The sequence below is a fragment of the Melanostigma gelatinosum genome, assembly GCF_949748355.1.
Source record: "Melanostigma gelatinosum genome assembly, chromosome: 22".
Lineage (NCBI taxonomy): Eukaryota > Metazoa > Chordata > Actinopteri > Perciformes > Zoarcidae > Melanostigma > Melanostigma gelatinosum.
This window is the reverse complement of record NC_136655.1, coordinates 17579541-17602598: the sequence shown is the minus strand read 5'-3', so window position 1 is coordinate 17602598 and position 23058 is coordinate 17579541. Positions and strand designations below refer to the sequence as shown.

Here is a 23058-nt window from a genome sequence, read left to right as displayed (position 1 = left end):
CAGCACAATTTAAAAACTCCTAATAAACCTTTAATTTGAGCTGTTTGTACAATTGACAAATTACATTAAAACGTCTGTATCTTCTGAAATGTCGTATTGTACACCTCCCCCTCTGGCTAGCAGGTTAGGGATACTGGTAGCTCCAAACATACAATGCAGGGGAAATAAAGCTGCATATAATAGTACATATTACAGTTATATCAATGTACAGTGTTTACAGTCACATACATCAGAGGGGAAAGGATGCATTTAAAGGTGACGCACAGGGCTGGAGAAGTGCCATCACATGGAACCAGTAACCCCACTGGGCTCGTTACAGTCGGCGTGGCTGAGACGCTCACCGCTCTGCCCGAGGCGTACAAAAATAAACTGGCTTATTTCGCAAAGTGTTCACTTTATTTTGTATCGTACACATCCTGACAATTGTTTGGAAGCGGATGCAAGGTCGATCCTTGAAAGAAAGAAAGTTATGACACATATTTAACAGGTCTAGTGACATTAAAATGGTGCATCACCACAGCGGATTTAAAAAAAGAATAATAATAATAAATAGAGAAAAGCTTTTGGTTTAATATCAAAGGAAACTGCTAAAAAATACCAAACCTGAAGATGTCAAACTCTATTCGACTCCACTATGGAGGCCTCACTCGCCCTTTGACCCTCTCTTAAATCCAGCACATTCTCCAGTGACGCGGTGCAGTCTTTAACAAAGCACACATTTAAGGCACAGTTGGGTTGCTTACTGCAAACTGTTGCAGCAGGTTTAGAACATTTTAAAATGTGCATCACTTGTAAAATTTCACACACTGCAAATACTGAATCCAACTTTCAATTCACCCCATTAAAAAAATGTGATCACGTCTGCCCAACGCCTGGATTGTTAGCGTTTCTTTAATCCACAGGCGCTGTAAAAAAACATACGAGCAATCAGAAGCCCTAAATTCAGTCCAGTCTCCTTACAGGGATCGAGTATTTCAAACTGTCAGCATCCTCACAGAACTCCTTATGGCAATAAAAGAGTGCGTCGTGTGATCAGAGAGCAGTAGTGACCCCGTGAGGTTCCCTCAGCTTGTAAACTGGACATGAAACACCCTGAAGTGTGTGTCCTCCTCTGGTCTGCTAAATACACAGCATTTCTACCAGAACAGGGTTAGAAATACAACGAGGGGACACGCCGACAAAGAAAATGACCTGACTGAGGGAAGTAAATAATAAACATAAATAATAATAACTTGGGGAGTACATTGGATTATAACTGGAGAACGCTTCAGGTGGCTGGTACGCTCCCTGATTCTGGTATATTGCTCAGAAGAGAGTCTGGGAGTGCCGCTGGATTCGAAAAATCAAAAGGGGACAGAAAAGGCTGTGCATGAGATACATGGAGAACACGCCGGTCACAGAGGCTCAGTCCACTGTTCTCTGGATGCACACGTGCTGCCTGGTAACTGAGCAGCAAGAACAAAGGGAAAAACGAGAGCTTATGGTTCTGCTTTTAATACGGACGATGTAATAAAGCTTGTGCCACCACTAACATGTATTTACAGCCCACCCTCTACAAGCCCAATCACGCCAGCCTCTCTTGACTAAATAATAATAATGGAGTACATCAACACCCACGCTGTGTCGTATGGAGACATGCAGCCGTTTCCACGCGGCGCCCAAAGGAGCTCCGTCACGGTGACACACTGTGGAAGAGGGGGGGGGGGGGGGGGGGGGGGGGTCGAGGCTTAAATATCCCACAAGAACTTTTGCTTCCTTGTTTAAAACCAGGACATTTTAAGACAAAGATTATTGAAACAAACACCGCGCAGCTCAACAGCTTTTCTCGCAGTCCTGTGTTGGAAAAAAACAACAACAAAAGAAAACAAAGAGAAAAGAAGCGCTCTCTCCCGAGACACAGACTGAAGTCTTCCCGTTGTGAAGCAGTGAAGGAGCAGCAGCAGACTGGTGCTGTCATGCTGGGAGGGCACAGAGGACAAATCCAAAAGCTGAGGCCCGCCTCACGAGAAGCCCGAAGAGTTGGCCGAGCCGCGGTGCTGCGGGCGGGCCGTAGTGTTCGTGGTGCCCGGGGGGATGGAGGCCTTCAGGGGCGTGCTGCAGCCCTGGGCCTGCGGGAAGCGCTGGTGGTACCGGTCCAGACGCAGATACTTCACGGTCACCAGCTTACCTGTCAAGACCAGAAGCAGCAGCCCGTCACTGCAGTGCTCTTCAATACACAGAGCTAATACACAGCTTTACGCTGACAGGAACACTCATTCCAACATGTCCACATCCCACACACCAGTGCTGCTATCTGCTGACGGATGGAAACGACCATCCTCTCGGTTCTGCTCTGAACAATAGTGAGAAGATGCTTTGTGTTGTGTCAGCAGGAGCTCAGACTCAATTCATATCTGAAACTAACACGAGGAGCTGTGCGGGTGTGGCTGTATTGCTACTGGTGAGAAGTGGATAATGCGATCCAGAGACTCCAGTTTGACTTCTAGACAATAGCTGGTCCACCTTAAAAAGGTCGGTCCACCTTAAGTAAGCCTGGGCCGAAGTTGTCGAAATTGGGTCGAAACAAAAAAACACGGGAACTTGGCTTGTGTCTGGAGAATTTGTGAAACGTATTTTCCTCCAAATAGCATTAACTGTAACACTGTTAACACAGTGCCCTGCTGCATTCACAGCATTACAACATCCAACCAAGGCCAGACAGACAGAACATACTATTACCGTACTTTCCAGGCTATAGAGTGCACCGGTATATAGGCTGCACCAGCTGATTTTTAAAAGAAAAAAAGAAGGTGTACATAGATAAGCCGCACTGGTCTATAAGCCGCAGGTGTCCCCGTTGAACAGCAAGATGCTTTCAACAGTACTAAAGTTGTCTTCTATGAACATCATAACATGTCGCTAGCTTCTAAGCTAATTTTAACATTACGGCCAATGGGGAAATGCTAACCACGATTAGCATTAGCGGATATATAATATATCTTTGTACATCTTTTCATGCAGACATACTTGCATTACAGACTAAGGTCTCTCACGGCCAGTGGTGTATAAAGTACTCAAAAGCTATACTTGAGTAAAAGTAAAGATACCTTACTGGAAAACTACTCCAGTAAAAGTAAAAAGTCACCTATTAGAATACTACTTGAGTAAAAGTCTTAAAGTATCTGATATTTATTGTACTTAAGTACAAAAGTACTTAAATATCAAAAGTAATTTTCTGATATTAAATGTACATCACAACCTGAACATTAAATGAACATCATAACCTGTTCATTGAAAGTAAAAGTACAAGTAAATGCTGGTAATAAAAAAGCAAAGGGTCAGAATTATGAGAATGATGAAGTTTATTCTTTTAAGTGCTGTGGCACCATGACCAAGGACATGGAGCTGTGTTGAACATAATTGGGTTGCTGTGATCCATCCAGGAGCAACAATGTTCAACACAATATATTGTACATAAGTATACTTTTGCATCTACTATGAACTTATCATCATAATTCTCCGAAAAGCAATCTGACACTATTAAGGAGTTGTAACAGTGCGTTTATAAGTATGCTCATTAGACTAGAGGATGTAGAGGGCCAATGCATAATATTATGTTCAGCAAAAAATATCCACTTGATGCATCAGGTCAGTGTTTAGAGAAAGGACACCTGCCTTGTAAACTCCTGTGGGCCTGATTTGAACACAACAGACAAAGGTTTTGCTCAAGCTGAATCTGCAATTGGGTGACTGCTACCATCATAACTCCATCTGATCATCCACAACATGACTCAAATATCAAAACATGATCAATACTAAAGCAGCAACACAGTCATTACTTGAAACTGAAACATGTCCTGTTCATCTTCAAAAGAAGTTGGTTTTCAAAATTGTGAGAATTCAGTCTCGCTCTTCTTGGGCTGAAGACTAGTCCTGCGATGCTAAATAGTCTTTCACAGGCCGCTGAGGCAGGTAGAGGTGTGTTCAGCGTCACACACAGCTTGCACACAGCTGCGAAGGATTTCCCTAATGCTAACGCTAATGCTAACACTAATGCTAACGCTGCGCTCTCTCGGCTCCCGTCAATCCTATGGTGTGGTGGTTAGCTATAGCTAACGTTAGCCAACTAGTGCTGCACAACTGTCAACACTTCCTCAGCTCACTCCTTCCTCAGGGAAACAAAACACCGCGGCTTTGAGAGCACTTGTTTGCAATTGTGCATTAACGTGATTAACCAATGATTTAACTTGCTGCTAGGACCACTGATTCACCAAACCTGCTTGCTTGCAGTCTGTGTTCCACCACAGTCCCCGACGCTGCTCTCGTGATTTATTTTTTTCTGAAGATAGATTTGATTTTGTAGCGAGTAACGAAGGTTTCAGGGGAAATTTATCGGAGTAAAAGTATCAGTTTTCTTTGCAAAATGTAGTGAAGTAAAAGTAAAAGTCAACAGAAATATAAGTAGTAAAGTAAAGTACAGATACCCAAAAAAACTACTTAAGTACAGTAACGAAGTATTTCTACTTCGTTACTGTACACCACTGCTCACGGCTACCAAACGAAAAGCAATGAGGCAATAACTGTTGTTGCTCATAGCTCTGAATAGCTGTTGTGCTAGCAGCAAGTTAGCCAGTTAGCCGTAAATGCTATTCAGAGCTACGAGCAGAGAAGATCAGCTTTTCTCGTTTTTTTTGTTTTTTATTTTTTTTATTTTTTTTTACAGTTCTACAAAACTTGTTCTACAAAACATTTATTTCTCTCACTCAAAAACACGCACACAAAAAAACTCTTGAACAAGTTTTGTAGAACAAGTTTTGTAGAACTGGGGAAAAAAAACTGGAAAAAATAAAAACTGGAAAAAACGAGTCTGCATTTGGGTCCTTGAACACACTACATCATGAACCGGGGCAAATCCGCCCTTGAGCTTGTGTTGTCCTCCTCATTGCGCTGTCCCCTTAATCTCATAGTATCCCAGCCTTTCAGAACTCATTGGTGAAGGTGGATTCTTTCACACTGTTCCGGGCTGTTAGGATCCACTGGCAGACTTGAGAAAAAGCTGATCTTCTCTGCTCATAGCTCTGAATAGCATTTACGGCTAACTGGCTTGGCCAGTTGCTGCTAGCACAACAGCTATTCAGAGCTATGAGCAACAACAGTTATTGCCTCATTGCTTTTCGTTTGGTAGCCGTGAGAGACCTTAGTCTGTAATGCAAGTATGCCTGCATGAAAAGATGTACAAAGATATATTATATATTCGCTAATGCTAATCGCGGTTAGCATTTCCCCATTGGCCGTAATGTTAAAATTAGCTTAGAAGCTAGCGAGTCGGACATGTACTGTTAAAAGCATCTTGCCGTTCAACCTTTTTTGTTAACAGTCCTAGTGAGAGGTAGGTCAAAGGTACTTCATCCATATTGTAGCGACCCTGTCAGTAACAGCTGGTAGCAGAGGGGTTGCTGGTAGCAACTGTTCTGTGTCGGGAGCTAGTAAATGTTGTGTTAGACCGGAACCGGAAGTTGCGGTTGTTGTGGCGGAGAAAAGCTACGAAAAATCGGTATATAAAGCGCACCGGACTATAAGCCGACGCCTCAAAGCGTGGGGTAAAAAGTAGCGGCTTATAGTCCGAAAAGTACGGTAATAACAATGGTACTGATGGGTCAGCTGTGAGCAACTGTAGAGAGAAGAGGGGTTAGAGTTTGTCTTCATTATTGTCACTTTTTGCATGAACAACATCAGCGTTCTCCGTCATCCCTGTTTCTATGAACCAGTGATGTCGGGATGAGGGCTGACGGAACAATAGCCTGCTCCCCATCGCTACAATGAATGGCCATGAAAGTGACGCTTTGTGGAACAAACAGTTCTTATTAAAACTCTGACAGCATAAACACACACGCCATTTGCATTCACAGTGAGTGAGCTGATGACAACGTTCTGTGAACTATGAGAATGCTGCTACTGTTCAAATCATCTTATTTACTCCTCTTCCTCCGTTATGGGTAACAAGGCTGCAATGAGACCTCTGCAGCTCAACATGCTGCACCTCTCCCCACGACGAGTGTCCAGCTCTAAGACGCTCCATCAGGAGCTATGCTGAAGCTGGGTTTTTACTGAATGCTACGGAAAGAATCTTTGAATTTAATTAAGCTGCATTGTTAACATCAAAATCAACATCCAGATTATGAACAAGCCATCAAAATGTATATTTTAAATTAAAATGTTTGTCACTTTCAATGATTTTAACTAATGATAACGTAGAGAAACACTGTTTTTAGATTCGTTGCGGCTTAGGTTGCATTTCATGGCGGCTCCCGTATCGGCATGTGACGAGGGCTGTCGTGTGACTACAGACATATATACCGTAAACTGCGGCATATAAGCCGCTACTTTTTTCACACGCTTTGAGACTGTGGCTTTTACAGCGATGCGGCTAATGGATGGATTTTCATAGGCTAACTAGCTTTGCGCTGCCAAATTTGGATACGGATGTGTGTTAGAAAACATGAGCCCACACCCGTGCTCGCTACTGGATTGGTCATTACCAGCCATGACGTCTCCGTCCCTGGTTCGTCACACTCACTATCACGTGACCCGTACCCGGAAAAAAACAAACAGGCAGGGCGACCTGGATAACTAATTTCAAGTGTTGCTGCTAGCACAACAGCTAGCAGCTGTTGTGCTAGCAGCAACTGACGCCGCTGGTCACGGCGCCCGCTAATCGCTCCAATAACAGCCGATTCCTCCACAGAAATGCAGACTTTTACTGTACTGTAAAAGTCTGCGGAGGAATCAGCTGTTATTGGAGCGATTAGCGAGCACCGTGACCAGCGGCGTCATCAGCCCTATTAAGCGGCCAAGCCAGTTAGACGTAAATGCTATTCAGAGCTACGAGTTACAAGCAACAACAGTTATTGCCTTGTTGCTTTTAGATTCTAATGAGAAGACACGCTGCTTCGTTTTACTTCTTCCGTTTGGTAGCCTTGAGAGACCTTAGTCTGTAAGTATGTCTGTATGAAGCATGAAAAGATCTAAGAAGATATATTATAGTCGCTAATGCTAATCGCGGTTAGCATTTCCCCATTGGCGGTAATGTTAAAATTAGCGTAGAAGCTAGCGAGTCGGACATGTTATGATGTTCAGAGACGAAGACAACTTTAGTACTGTTAAAAGCATATTGCCGTTCAACGGGGACACCTGCGGCTTATAGACCAGTGCGGCTTGTCTGTGTGCAGGTTATTTTTTCTTTTAGAAATGAGCAGGCGCGGCCTATGTACAGATGCGCTCTATAGTCCGGAAAGTGCGGTAGACAGCTCCTGACAAACAATGTAACCAATGAATCAATTTATGCCTGAAATAAAAACAGACAATATACTTGTTTTATATTTCAAATTCAGAGCGGAAACAGGCAGTTTGAGTTGTTAAACTGTCTCGTGGTATGGACTGCTCTTCAATGATTTGTAACTGGGCATTCTTCAGAACCCATGGATGAATTATTTGGACTCACCTTCATCAACACTGTGTGTTCTACATGTTATTAAAAGCGTGACTTACCATCAAACCAGGAGCCGTGAAGGGCCTTGAAGGCTCTCCCTGAGTGTTCTGCAGAGAGACACTTGACGTAGACACAACCCTGTGGAGAGAGCACAAGCACAGCGTGACATCACCGCGGCCGACAGCGCGCAGTTGTGACATCACTCACAAGACGGGGCGTACCTCTCGTGAGTTTTTGTCCACCGCGATGTGGACAATGCCGTCGTTGTCATTGCACTTCTCCAGGATGGCCTCGTGGATGGCCAGGTCCCAGTTCTCCCCGACCTCCCTAACCACACAAATTCAAAAGGAGGTTATGATGCGGAAAGTCAGCAGCACCTGACAGCGCATCCAACAATACTCACATGACTGGGTCGAACATGTTTCTGATCTTCAGACATGGAGTCAGGCTGTTAGGAGGCGAGTTCCTCCGGTCCAGAGGGAAGGCTGAGGAGGAGAGACAGAAACCTCAGCAAGCTGCTGATCACGTCAGACCACACAGCTGGTTCATCAGGACCAGTGAACACGCGTTCACAGGCAGGTCAGAGGGACTCAGAGAGAGTGTTAACCGTTAACCAACAACAACAACTTTGACCCATTATTGCTCTCAGTTTAACAGTTCAAGGAAATATTAAACATTACAAAAAAAGCAAAACTCAGAGGCTTGTCTTTCATTGTGTGGTGATTTTAGCACCCCCTGTGGACAAAGGCAGTAGTGTTTCTGAGCACCAGAGTCCCTTCAGAAAACTTCAGACAGTCTGCCCCTCTCAGTCCTAGTCCTGGTTCTCCCATGCTTCCCTTCACTCCAGCGGGTCCAGCAATAGGTACTGGGTCTCCAGCAGCGTGGTGTCGGCGTTGGCTCCCAGAGAGCTCTGCTCCTGGACGAGGAGGAGATGCTGCTGCATAGCAATGAGCTCTCCTCCTCCAGTCGGAACTTCAGACTGCAGGTCAAAGTTGGCAGCAAAGCCTGAACCTGGTCTGTCCCTGGTGGACCGGTCTCTGCTGGAGGCCCTGCTGGAGTCTGAGCTGAAGGAGTTTCTGGTGAACCTGCAGGATTTCATCTGGTTTCATCAGAATCCGGCCCGGTGGCTCCGATGACTAGCATTAAGAAGAACTTTATAGAAATAGAGCATCTTCTCTCTGATGGTCTCTTTACAGATAGAGGTCTGATAGAGGATCAGGACTACATGGAGACGGTTTCATTGCCAGTTAGAAGTTCCTCACTGGAACTTTAAATGACAACAGCTGGTCCACCTTAAAGACTTTAGTCAGCAGGTGGCATAGATAGACAGGAACTTGGCTCCGGTCTTGTGGAGTAGCATTTATTCACAGACAACTGCCCCCCCCCCCCCCCCCCCTTTTCAAAAAGGCCTACATGTTTTGAATCTGCGCATATTGTTTTCAATATTGCTACTAGAAAATGTAATGTGCTGAATTATTCTAAATTAAGTTGAACATTATTTGTATTCACATTAAACCATGTATTTCTTGCACACACCGGCACACTCACTAAAGCGTTCCATTGTGTGCTGCTCGGATGCCCCCGCAGGACCAGTCTTATCGAGGTCGCATCCTTGACTTTGAGAAACACACATGGCTACAGTTTGAAATGGTCTCTGGTCCCAGCAGAAGTGTGCGTTACCTTTTCCCTGCCACACTTTGGAGGGCATCAAGGAGGTCTTGTCACAACTGAGCGAAGGCTGGATCCACCTCCACACCAGGAAGTCCCCTCCACCAATCCTCTGAGTCTCTTTTCTGATCCTGGACTCGTTGGCTGAGAGGAATCTCGCGGCCCGCTCCCAAACCTTCTTCATCTTCTTCCTGTAAAGGATTACAAACACATCTTCCTCACCTGGCAGATCCAAAGCTGCCGTCTTTCAACATCAACCAGACACAGATCACGTGCAGTCACAGCGTAGCGTCTGGTAGAATGGGCAGCACAATTCTACATGTCATTAGTTTGATAAATCAGGAAACTGGTTTAGTGAACCACGTACCAAACATGACAGGACATGTACGATTGGTAAAAAGCTCAAAAGTTATTATCATTTTACCACAATTGTGTCTTTGTCATTTCCCGTTTGGCAGGTTTTCATGTCAGGCCCTGATATACCTTTTTCTTCCACGATGCAAGTTACTATCTGGAATCAGATACCAAAGATCAAGCTGTGGCAGTGTTGCTACTGACCGGTCCTGAGGCTGAACCAGAGAGTCTCTGACATGGGGGATGGGCAGGTAGGGTTGCAGGTCCAGGTTCTCCTGGCAGGCCTCACTGTGGCTCCTCAACACATCTGAACAACAGCGTTGGGAGGAAATGATTGAAACATATAAAATACAGACACAAACCGGCAAGTCTCTCTGTGCGAGTACTTCTTTATTAACACCTTCTGCTCCAGGAGAGCAGGATCAGTTTAAGAGCTTGAGTGAAGGGATCATGAAACTAGGAGACCAGAGTAATCTATTGGTACCAACCATGTCATGTCTGAGAGGAGGCCGAGTAACGTTCCGCAGTTCGGCTTTCTGGGAGGGATAAACTGGACAAACTAGAGGCCCGCGGCCTTCATGGACGAGACGCATCTACAGTGTTCCTAAAGGTCTTGGTGTCGTCTTGGCATTTCTATCGAAATCTCAAGTGGTCAATAAAGCATCAAATAGTCTCAACCAAAATTGCTTGAGACATAAGTGAGCATGCGAATGGCCTCATATACAGCCACCATAATGTTCTGAGCCCTTTCAACATTTAAATAGGGAACACATTGATTACTACAGATTAATGACTAGATACATTGACCCACAGTGCTGATCAGCATCTCAAATTCACCTCCAGGTTCCCAACTTTCAGATGATGTATACCACTGCTAGGTGGCATATACGGCTGACTTGCTACCCCCCGCTAAAGACCCCCTGCCCCACCTGAAAAAGAGAACAATGGGTCTATGGTAAAGAGGGTCCGCTTGTTTTCAAAGCAAACAGCTTCCCCAGTTCTCCACTGCCTCCAGTCGTTATGATGAAACATGTTTGGGACCATCTTGGTTCTACTGAAGCAATTGCTATTTCTTAATCTCTGAGTGTGGGAGTAAACACATTCTCTTGCTGCAGTCGTTCCTTACCGATGATCCTCTCCACCATGTCGTACATCTGCCTGGTCTCCTCTTCCTCTCTCCTCCAGCGATACTTGGCATAGCAGACCACGCTCCACACACAGCCCGCCACTGCACACAGACACACACACACACACACACACACACACACACATACTGAGGACTACCACCAAACAATAGGGATCACAAATGCTTCTACTGGATTCTAACGGGCCTTTGGACAACAATGGGTTTCAGAGTGTAGTGGTGTCGATGTGTGAAAGGCACACGAGGAAGCTTATCTTAAGCAAGTCCCTTAATCACCACTGTTTATTTATATATCAAGCACACTGCATAAACACATGCATATTTTTCCTTAAAACACAGACATCTGTAGGATTTCAAAATGTGTGGCTTTTGTGACTCAAAGTGCTGTTATGGACGGATGGATGTGAACGGTTTACCCCTCAAAGTGTGAAATAAAGTTTTACTGCCGACCGCTATCGGCCCATCTTCAGTAGAAATATGTGATCTAGTCTCCAACCCCTGATAGTGCTACATTGTGAACAACAACTCTGTGTTGAAATGGTGCACGAATCACTTCACCCTTTGTCCCACAGGCTATGCTAAGCTAGCTGCTGACGGTATACCGAAACTCTATACATGCTGCTTTTGCTTTTGAATGACTGTAGCAGTGAACAAAGACTGACCCGGCTACACAGGAACATTGCTGTTCCTTTATTGATGGGGTGGTTCACTTTCACACTGTGATCAGTAGCTTCAGCTCGTTAACCTGTTTTCATCCTGATAGATCATTTAAACTCATACTGTAGACCCTTGTGTGTCTGCTTCTCTCTGAAATCTCTTTTATCGGTTTTCCAAGAATTAAAAAATATCTATTGTGGGAGTGCAGTTAGTGACAGTGTGGGCTCCATGAGAACGTAGCTCTGTCAAGGGTCACTTTACTTTGGGAACACACTAATTAGCAGAGATCTAACACTTCTCTTGCTTTAGGCCTGCTGTTTGTGTGGTGTGGCGTTTCTTACCGACTGCAATGAGGAAGACTCTGCTGATGACGGTGAGGAAGGCTCGGCGGAAGCGGCACGTGAAGGGCATCTTGGGATGCGTGGACTCCAGACGAAAGATCTCGGACACATCGGTCAGCGGATCGTCGGCTAACTGCCCAGTCAGCCTGCACACGCACAAAAACACACACACAGAGAGTGAGTAAGGCGGTCATATGCAAGGCTTGTCATCAGCATGAATATGTATATCCTGTGTTACCTGATCCCAACATCCTGGCCCGTCCGGATGATCCACTCCAGAGCAGTTTCAATGAAGTCTTGAAACTCCGGATTCTGAGTCTGAACAAAAGACACATGGTACTGATGAGAGGTACAGTACCAATCAGCTTCCCAGAGATCCCACTCCTGCTTTATCAATACTGCTGTTCAGTAACGCTCCATACTACGGGTTTTATCTTGAGCTCTGCTTTCACTGACTCCAGTTTGCTCCATCGTACATGTGGTGACTGCTGCTCCAGACCATAAGCAGAGGCAAACTGGTGCCGATAGGTTCTAGACAGACGTTAGATGCGGTCACATCCACTCCAGTTGATAACGTTCCTGCTTAAACAAGTTATTTTAAAAATGCAGTTCTTTTAGAGATGCGCCTATCAACAGGGCCAAACGTCAGCTGATTGGCAATGACCGTCGACCGGCTGATCCGGGTCATACACCGGATTTATTTTGCTGGTCAAGTTTACGAACACGATGAGGGAACGTAGCACGCAGACAGCAGCACGGATCGGGTTCAGTCGCTCGCACAGTCAGGTCATGGCCACAGTGTTTTATCATAAACATATCATTTCATTAGAATTTCCCATGAAAAAAAGGTTATAAAATGTTTATGTACGCTGTCATTTATAGTTCTTAAAAAGAAAGAAATGGGACTTGGCAGATCAGATATCTGAAAAACGGAATAGGCCACGAGCATGGAGCATCTCTAAATCATCTCTTTCTTCGTCTATGACGTAATCTGTATTTTTGTCTGTTGCGTAACGGTTTGCCTCGACTTGGTTGACTTGCCTAACACTTATAAAGAGAAAGAAAACAAACTGGCAACGACACAGTGGTTCCTTTCATTCCTGGGAGGAAAGTGAGAAGTTTGCTTCATCGTTGTATGTAAACGCAGGAGGGCATGACATCTGGCAGCATCAGCACATGGACCCACGCCTCACACTAACACCGCGGCGTAGTCGCAGACACAGGATGGTAAAACAGAGAAGAGCACACGTTGGTGGCAGGTGTGTTCCGTCTGCCAGAGCAGCCCTGAACACACTGCTACATCCTGCCTGATAGCTACGGCACATGTGCAAACTGAGTAATAATAGTATTGGGAGAAGCTAAATCATAACTTTATCATGTGTTCAACTGTAATCTTGTAAAATGAAGTTTTTGGTGATAAACTGCACATAGTCGTTTGAAAGAGATGTTTTCACAGCAAGATAAGATAGATATTAGAGATGGAGTTATGAGCTGTTTAACTCCCTAACACTAGTTCAAAGCAGCTTATAATACATCATTAGAACTGCTCATCAGCCTCACTACTGTACACATCAGAAGCCGTCTCAGGGTTAATGTGTGGACGTACCAGCAGATACGCAGAGGCCTCTTTCATGGACAGACTCCTGTTGGGATGCTGCTGGTCTCCACAGTCATGCTGGCCTGTAATCACAACATCAAGCCATCAACACGATACGTCTTCACAGTCCGATTAGTACTCCTGCTCACTGGCCGGTATGACCTACACGTTACATCACAGCAGACTTTAAATACACTGTCATGGATCATTTCAACACGATGTGATTTGAATAAAGTCCTCTGGATTAAGAATTCATTAAGATATCATCTCTTGGGGATCAGTCAATTGCCCAATTATTCTTCCATTACAGCATTAAAAGCTGCTCCCAACGGCTCTGTCTTACTGAGGACCTCTCTTTCCCATTTCACAATCTATCATCTTTCCTTAATCTGTAGTGTAGAAAGTGAAAATGTGTCTTTTAATGTCGATGTCTGGCAACGTGCGGTCTGGAAGTATGAAGGAAAATCAATGAGATCACAAATGAGATCCTGCACATGTGTAGAAGTCAGACGTGTGCAAATCAAGAAGCCGCGCACTTATATTACTTTGTCGAGCGCTCTTAATTCACTCCGCACAGAATATCTCTGGTCACCCAACCTGTGAGGAGAAAAGCATGCTGTGAGCGCGCGGCGTCTCCTAGTGCTCGACTGCCATCACTGCTCTTCTGCTCACTGCTTTCACCTGCTCGCTCACCAGTACTCTCTTTCTGACAGTAAGTGGGCGGACACAGTCATTGTATCTCTAGATTTAATTGGTTACAATCCTCGTCTTTGGAATGGCCAGAAATCACTCAGACACTGACGCTCCATGGCCCTGATAATAACGTCTTGTTCCGTCACACTGCTCTACGGTCAGTCAGTCAGTCGCAGAGCGTAGTGCAGAGAGTTCATAGCTACCTGCGACGTTGGCCAGGTGGTCATGCAGATTGAGCAGCAGCTTTAGGATCAGGTCCTTCGTCGCCTTGTCCTGCAGACAATGAACACTCAGTGGACACACACTACAAACAGAACTGCTGCTATTTAGTTCATCTGTAGAGCTTTCGGATGGCAAAAAAAAAAAAAAGGTTCACACTGAAAACCGGAATGGAAGGAAAATATTAGAATCTAGTGGCCCGGATCCAAATACGAGTCCCAACTAACATGGAGTATCTGCAGGAACAGAGTTCTACCCTCTACAGGCGCTTACTTAAATGTAGATAAAGTATGTATCAAAAAGGGTGACACTAAATTTGACACACCTTCTCTAGTTGATCCAAATACTGAAGACCCTGGCACTGAACTCATGAGATGAAATTATAATGTGACTTGATCGGCTTTGTTGAACTACAGAAGCATCCAGTCGTGGTTGGACAGGTTTTACGGGTTGGATCGTCCATCACAGATGGTCTTTGGCTGAGTACAGACTCCAGCTGCAGAGAGCATTTAAATCAGACAGCAGACTTGTTCAAGGACAATAATCAAGTTAGTCCAAAATGAACATGAATTAGTGACAGCTGATGTGACGTTTGTCACTTTAACTGGTGAAAGTGGCGATCAATGGTGGCGAAAAAATTAGCTTCTGCTACCGCTAATGACAATATAGTGCTGAATAGGCATGCCCCAGATACCCGCTTCTAAATGGGAACCGATAAGACGGTAGTAAATACCCGGAGAATCTATGAGGTCCGGAGTTACCGGTTCTGCTATCTGTGCTTTAGAAGTTAGGGAGCGAGATCTCTATGGGAAAAAAAAATCAGCGTTGCAAACCTCCTCTCCGACTCTTTACTCGGGCTGAGTACAGCGGGAGACACACATCATGGCAGAGAGAAGAAGAAGATCCAGAGTGTGGCTACACACCAGGAGTTCATCACAACATTTGACCAACAAGCAATACGATACCCATCCCTTCTCAAGAGCCACCCACATAACGCACTGAAGAGGCTGAGGTGGACAAAACACAGCCGAGCAAAGGAAGGATGGATTCTGATCCGCTTTATTTTGTATTAATAGATGGCCCAAAGTGGATCTGATCCAATTAGACCTATCTACCTATTAGTGAACACATGAACCTAGTGAGTCTCATCATATTGAACCAAAACAACATTGCCGTACAAAGAACTAACAGAAGGGTTCAGGAAATATCTACTTACGTAAGAGTCAAAGTCGCTGCCAAAAGGGTGGCTCTTTACTGCAACAGAGAGAGAGAGAGACACATTGAGGGAGACAGACCGGCAGCATGCTCACTAGAAACACACCACACATGTAAGAGGCACCAGCTGGATGAGGAGAGGGAAAACTCCGTCTTTTACATCAAGACGCTGCGTTTGGAGACTGTGGAATGTGAGTGGAGTTCAGACATCACTTAACGGGTGAGTCAGAGTCTGTACATGAGACTCACCCACACCAGCGGGGCACTTGGAGCTCTGCCATCTCACTACACTGGACATAACCACAGTCACTAAATCCATTCTTCACTGAATTGTATATACATACATACTGTATGGAGTAAGGAGGTAGATCTTTTTCTCTGGGTAAAGATATCTTCACGCAGTTTATACCGTACATTCAAATAGGAAATGTACACATTGAGATCTAGAAAACACGTTAAATGCGTTTCCTTCCATTTCAAACACATTTGATAAAAAGTATAAACCTGCGTTCCTGGTTTAAACCATTATGTTTATTTTCTAAACGGGTTCTTTCCTGCTTTCACTGGCACATCTTTTGGGATCTGTGACGCTATTCAGAATCATAAAAGATCCTTTTCTAACCTTAACTTTAATTTAGAATTATGTGAGCATTATTACGGTTGATTGACATTATTATTCCTTTGTTTTTTATTGTCGATAAGGGTTTGCTTTATGGGTAATCTTCTGAGCGAAGTCTGGCATACCTACACCAGACTCTCTGGGAGTAGGCAGAAAGTGCATTCAAGAGCCCTGGTGTGTGCCTTTGGCACTCTCAGACTTCCTGGGAACGCACCCGGAAGTCTGGACATTGGTACTCATCCCTGCATCGTGGAGGATGGGTGAAAGTTTGGACCAGCAAAGGGCCACTGGCTGGAGACTGCTGAGAAAAATCCTTTGCCAAATCACAAACACATCACAAACAACACCGTCTAGTGTGTGTTTGGGGCCGGGATCTGTGCAAACATTTTCTTAAAGATGGACTGCAGAACTTTTGTTTGGCATTAGGAGTAATTGAATATAGTATTTTTAATATCTGATTTAAACTATACAAACACTGTTGACGGGCGTAGGATTTTTGCCTGTAGGTGAGCTCGCCACATCTCCCTCAGAGGCCATCTTTAGCTGCCGATTGCTTTCTTTTTGAGACTAATCCTTCCTCTGAACGCCGAGTTTCTTTTGAATCCAGACATTTTCTTAAACGCTATAGTTTCTGCAATCCTCCAAGCTGCATCTGATGTCATGGTATTTGGTAATTTGGGTAGACTGACCTACCATGTAACCATGGATAGGCAGCACGACTGTTCTTCTGGTGTTCTCAGCACAGGAATGTCACCACAAACACCAGACACCACAGCTCGGTGTACGTAGAAATACAGAGAGCTTTACCTGGTAGGCTTGATCAGTATTGTCTGAACTGGTTTGGCAAGGGATTGAATGTAACGGCCTTTCATTTATGTGGAACAGTCACGCGCTACAGCTTTAAAGACGGATGGATGAAGTTACTGTCAGATAGCAGTCCATTACAAAGCAAATCCAGCAATCGCATCCGCATGAGGGATGGATTCAAAACAGGACTGTGCACACTGATCTGTGCTGCAGGTTTGCGTTAGTTGACAAGATATAGTCACACTGGTTACAAGAGGTTGTAGCCATGGGGTACAGTGGGCATGTGCTCAGCGTCCCTCGAATAGAGTTGGTTAGATAGCACCACTAGCCTGTAGGGCTGGGCTATATGGCAAAAATCTTCTCTCACAGTATAGGTCAGTCTATATTTTGATAATGATATAGTGTGTATATACACACACACACACACACACACACACACACACACATACACATACACACACATACATATATACACACATATACATAGGTTTTCTAGTAATCCAATAAATGAATATCAGTTGTTGTACACACCTCCTCCTGTATTCCCAGAAGCAGAGTTATCATCAATACAGATTTCCTGAGAAGGTTGGATTACAATGTGCCTGTTTTTACAAAAAAGGGTATGTCTGTATATGACAGCATCACAATATGATTCCGTTGAAAGACAATAAATTATCATATTGAAATTTTCGTCCAGCCATAACGGCCTGATATGTCTTGATTTTTTGCTCAGATATTTTCTTCTAGAATTTATCAGAAATAAATCAGATTATTGTTGCGAATCTCACTAAGCTTGACAAAGGAAAAAGGTGTAGTTGAGGCTCCACAGCAGGTGTGTTCATCTAGCACAGGGGTGTCAAACTCATTTTCACTCTGGGGCCACATCAGCATCACGGTCGCCCTCAAAGGGCCGGTTGTAAATGTAAGACGGTGTAAATGTAACTACGGTACTCCTAACATAGTTAGTTTAGTTTCCCGGGATATCTGTGACTTCCACAACACGTACTTCCAGTTGTGTGATTTCTCCTCCGCCATTGTTTCCTGTTGCTGGTGCAAAATGCATTCTGGGATATTTGGCTGTCCCAAGTACAGACAAGTCACCTCCGATGCATCCCGGGTAAAATGGGCAGAGCGAGCCACATCCGGGCATTAGGGCCGTGCTTGGCTCGATGTGAACTTTGAATTGGAACAGTACTTGGGCTGAGACTGATGACGTTTCAGTACAGAGAAGTACGCATGTTGAGAAACTTGTTGGAAATCCTCTTTATGGGCTGTTGCATCTCCTGTCCACCTGTTGTGATAGTTTTAATGTCGGCACACAGACAACATGCCATCTCATCACTTCGACTTTCTATCTCATAATTTCGACCATGGGGATATTTTTATTTTCACATCTAACTTTAAATTTTTGTAAAAAAAAAAAAAAAAAAAAATATTATTATTTTTTTTTTGCTGGCGGATTCGTGGGCCACATAAAATGACGTGGTGGGCCGGGTCCGGCCCGCGGGCCGTATGTTTGACACCCCTGATCTAGCAGCTCTGTCGCTCTGTCTAATAAAAAAGATTTTTTTTTGTTAAATAATTAAAAGTTAGACTTGAAAATAAAAGTATCCCCATGGTCGAAATGATGACATAGCATGTTGTCTGTGTACTGACACAGATATCACAACAGGTGGACAGGAGAGGCAACAGCCCGTAAAGCGGTTTTCCAACGATTGAAAAAGATCGACAAATAATCACAAAATGTCCACGAAGAGAAAAATTGATGCAAAGGGAAGAAAATGTAATGAAAGATGGGAAAGAGAATACATGTTTGTGCTTCAAGGAGAACAACGGGTCTGTCTTCTGTGTTATGAGGCGTGTCGGTGATGAAGGATACAATTCACGTCGGCATTTTGACACCAAACACGGAGCTAAATTTAGCCTCCAAGAAAAACATCAAATTGTCCGAGAATTAATAGGCAGACTGCAATCACAGCAGAATATATTTACACAAGCTACAGCTGTGTTTGGTGTCAAAATGTTCAGCGCATGCTAAAGGTATGTGAGCAGAGCTCCGACCAGATACAGACTTTTACAAATGTCAGTTTGTGAAGAAACACCATCGCAGACCGAGTTCATGAACTAGCAGCAATCTAACAACACAGCTAGCTAAGAGACGAGCAGGTACTTGTGTTTCTAATGAACTGTTGATGAAAGCACAGACAACACGGATACATCATCTATCCATGTTCATCAGACCTGACTCTCAGTGAGCAGCTTTTGGATGTAGCTGCATGCACAGGACGACGACAGGGAGGAACATTAGTGATGCAGAGAGGTGACACAAACAGCTTTGAACAAAGTTAATGTCAGAACTTGTGTTTGATATTTGTCTTTGTTATTTTCTTTAATAGTTTGATCTTTGATAGAGTAATGTGGGTTTCTTAACCCTGAATTAAAATGATTTGTTATAATAACAGAAATGTGTTTAAATGTCATTTTTCATGAATATAACTGCTTGTACAATATTTGTACACTTGAATAAACAATAATCAAATGCAGAGAGAGTTATTTAACAATATTTTAGGAGAAGTTAGTTATACAGTCTTACAGTTACAACCGGCCCTTTGAGGGCGACCGTGATGCTGATGTGGCCCAGAGTGGAAATGAGTTTGACACCCCTGCTTTAGACTGTTGGAAACCCAGTTGGCATAATTTGTTATATGGGGGATAAACAATGGAAAAGCTTAAATTGCACGTTTGTCTGAGACTTACTGACTCCATCCACCTCCGAGGACCCAGAGCCCCTCATCCTGAGGTACATGAGTCCCAGCAGCAGAAAGAAGAGGCAGGCCGCCGTGAGCAGGAACATGGACAGGTAGTGAGCACTAAAGCTCCCAGAGCAGGCCACCTCGTCCCGTTTAAACTGCTGCAGCAGCTCATCCTCCGGGACAGACAGCTTCTGCTTCAGCACCGCCTGGCTGTACGAGTGGTTGCTCCTGTAGGTCTGGGACAGACTGCTGTAGTTGGAGAAGCGCGGTCTCAACCCGATAGCGAACCTACTAGTGCTGCCACTTCTGGAGGCTCCGTCCTCGCCGTCGACGTGGTTGTTTTTGCCAGCCTCTCCTCCGTGGTTCTCGGCGAGGGACACGTAGATGGATTTCCTGGGAATGTTGTGGCTGCGCAAGCCTCCGGACGGGTCCGAGTCCGTTCTCCTGACCTCGTCTTCCTCACCCTCCTCCCTCCGGCTCCCCACCATATTTAGACTATCGGGCGGGTTGACTTGTCTGGCTGTCCCTCCCGTCTGAGACCCTCGGCCCACTCCGTGGGAAGGAAACCCCGCTTTCGGGTGCCTCCGTCTAGGCTCCAACCTATCCCGCTGTTGGTCTCCGACACTTAGGCCCACAACCTCCTCCTCGTCCGAGTCTGAGTAATCCCCAGCTAGCTTGCTAGTGTTTAAATGAGACGCCCCGCAGCCATTTAAAGAGCGAGAGTTCTTCTCCGTTTCCCCCTCATAGTCGTCCTCGTCCCCCGACTCGTCGTAATCCCTCCCTCCCACCTCAGGGCTGGATCTGGCACGAACTCCCCAGCCCAACGAGACACCCCTCTGTCCGCCCGGACCCGGGGAAGAATTGTTGCAATTCAGCGTACTCGCAGCGCCATACTGACTCTTGCTAGCCACTCTTGGTGTTGTAACGGGCCTTATCTTCGGTTGCTGTGGAAAACCGGAGCTCCGGTCTGCCTTACTGCTATGATTGAGGCCTTTTCTTTTCAGTGGAGTTTCGGCGTCAGATTCGTCGGAGCTGAAGCCGAGGACGGAGGACTTCCTGCCCGGTCTCCTGCTGGAGCTCAGGTGCGTGACGTCATGGCTGGCTGGCCTGGATCCCGCCGTGTTGCCTCCGCCAGTGGTGCTCTTGATGGCCCCGCTGCTCCGGGTTTTACTCGGCCTGGAGCCCCGCAGCTGTTGCTCTTCACGAAGCTTTTTCAATTTCTTCAAATATACCGGGCGAGTGTTTTCGGTAACCGGGCCTGGAGTGAAACCAAATCGCTTTAATTCGGAGAAAAGCTCCTCATCCGTTAACTGCGTTGACGCCATCTTGGACAAAACTCTCGGAGATGGTAGTGTAACGGAAGTGACGTTAGGGTGAAGCGGTAGTAGACCGACTGTGCTGCGTTCACAATCAACAGCAAACTGTTTGTAAATTGTATTGCTTAAATGGTCATACGGGATTATCTCAGATATACAACCTTTCCCAGTACACATAAAGCATGTTAGTCCTGGTGTGACTCTATAGATAATGACTCTGGGCAAAGGGTTCTGCAGTAGATGAACAATACATAGAAAATGTGTGTGGAACTTAGATTCAGCGCCAAACACTGAGCGCGTATTTCATGCAAACTGTTATTTCCTGCAAATTAAGAGAAATGCACTGTACAGAATTGTACAAAACAATAGATCCCACCAAGTCTTACATCTCGAGATTTGAAGATGTCACCAACAAATGTCATTTTCGTAAAGATGACGAAGACACAATCAAATATTTACTTTATGAATATTCATATACTACAGTGTTCTGGGGGAAATTTAAGGATTTGTTTTGCCAGCCAAACAAACCAGAGATATTATTTTATATTCTGAAAACAAGAACTTAAATACAACAGACTGTTTACTTACTTACCTTATTGGGAACGTCCATAAGTCCAACCTTTCTGAGTTTCTCCATCTATTAAGCTCATTATTGTATTTGGAAATTACAGTGAGTCTGTTGAGTATATTAGTAATACTTGTGCAATTACAGTTGTCCGCTTCAGGAGTTTTCTGCACCTTACTTATACTTATAGTACTTTTCCTACTACTCTGCAAAACATGTTGGTCCTCCAGAAATGTTGTGTTAGGATCGCAACCCAATCAGAGTCACACTTCTCTTCTGCTCCTCTATTTCAGAAACTGCAGATTCTTACTATTTATGACATCAATATTTCTCAAATGTATGTTTTTATTTATAAGATACTTTCAGGTGAAGGAATATTCCTGATCATTTCAAGACCTATTATAAAGTCACGTCACAGGTTCACTCTCACTCAACTCGTCAATCTTCACATCTTCATCCTCCTAAGTCACTGACTAGCAGAGGTACATTTTCTGTAAGATTCAGGGAACCAAATTATGGAATAACTTTTCCCACCTAACAAAAGCATGTTCCTCTATAAAATGTTTTAAAAGATGCCGAAAAGAAAACCTGATTGCTGTTTTGTAACATTTGTTTATGTATTAGTTTTCATGTCTTTCTTGTTTTAGCTGTTATATTACACATGCACACACACGCTCACTCACACTCGACACAATTACATTATTTTTTCTTTTTTCTTTGTTTCGTTGTAATGTAATGTCTTATGCATATTTAATTTTTTCTTTGTAATTTTGTAAAATTGTAATATTATATAGGTGGAGGCTTCAAATAAGCCAAGTTGGCTTTCTGTCTCTTCCTGCACTGTGATATTCATGTATTTCTGTTATGTTTGATTGTTTTAAATTTAGTTGTTTGAATTGTGCAAATTAAATAACTCTAACTCTATTGTTTAATAATTTCTCACTTGTATTTTTTTTATTTATTACTCATTATATTATTCATTTTTGTATTAGCAGTAGTAATATGTATCCCCTTATTTCTTCTGTCTGTACGAGTTAATGTTATTTTTGTATTTTATTTTACATTTCCTGTCTTGATTTAACTCGATGTGTAACTATAGCCTATAGGGGTGCAATGGGTGTCTGTTTTTGGTTGTCACGTCACCCATATTGTGTGAAACTCCTCCACTCACAGGCCCAGCATGTAGGCTAGGTGGTGTGCAGGCAGCTCTTTTGAGGAACCTGTGCTGGACCATCCGTTGAGATTAATCTCATGAGGGTACTTCACTCGGGTAGTCCCATACTTTTTCCTTTTAAAACTTCTACAGCAATACACGTTGCAGCTAACCTTCTAATTGGGTTTGTGAGCTGAGTCTAGTAAAGGAATGCTCTCAGCTTCATGGCTTTATTCAAAGCTCCGGTCAGACGTAACTTTGTGATAGGATCAACAGAAAGTATTCACCTTTAAGTCAGTATTTCATATTTTTGAAGCATGTTGTTACATCTTCTACCTTCTTTTCGGGAATAGGATCAAATTCATCTGCAAGGTTCAGAAGAAAGAAAGAAATCATTCTGGTAAAGCCATTTGTTTCTGCTGTTAAGCGGCAACAGGACAAAACCAAGGAGTAGCTAAAAGACGTGCCCGCAGAACTCCAACCAACAAA

General features: G+C 44.2%; 1 protein-coding gene across 1 annotated transcript; it reads right to left on the bottom strand.

Annotated features, from left to right (window-relative positions):
- Positions 1-14: 14 nt before the first annotated feature.
- On the bottom strand, positions 15-20860 carry lemd3 (LEM domain containing 3; the record flags this gene model as incomplete). Its single annotated transcript, XM_079294344.1, has 13 exons — positions 15-2167; positions 7528-7606; positions 7690-7795; positions 7872-7953; positions 9149-9327; positions 9695-9797; positions 10617-10718; positions 11633-11778; positions 11871-11950; positions 13239-13312; positions 14126-14195; positions 15358-15395; positions 19540-20860. 13 exons carry the CDS (start codon positions 20858-20860, stop codon positions 2001-2003), a joined length of 2547 nt encoding a protein of 848 aa, XP_079150470.1. The 3' UTR covers positions 15-2000.
- Positions 20861-23058: the final 2198 nt, after the last annotated feature.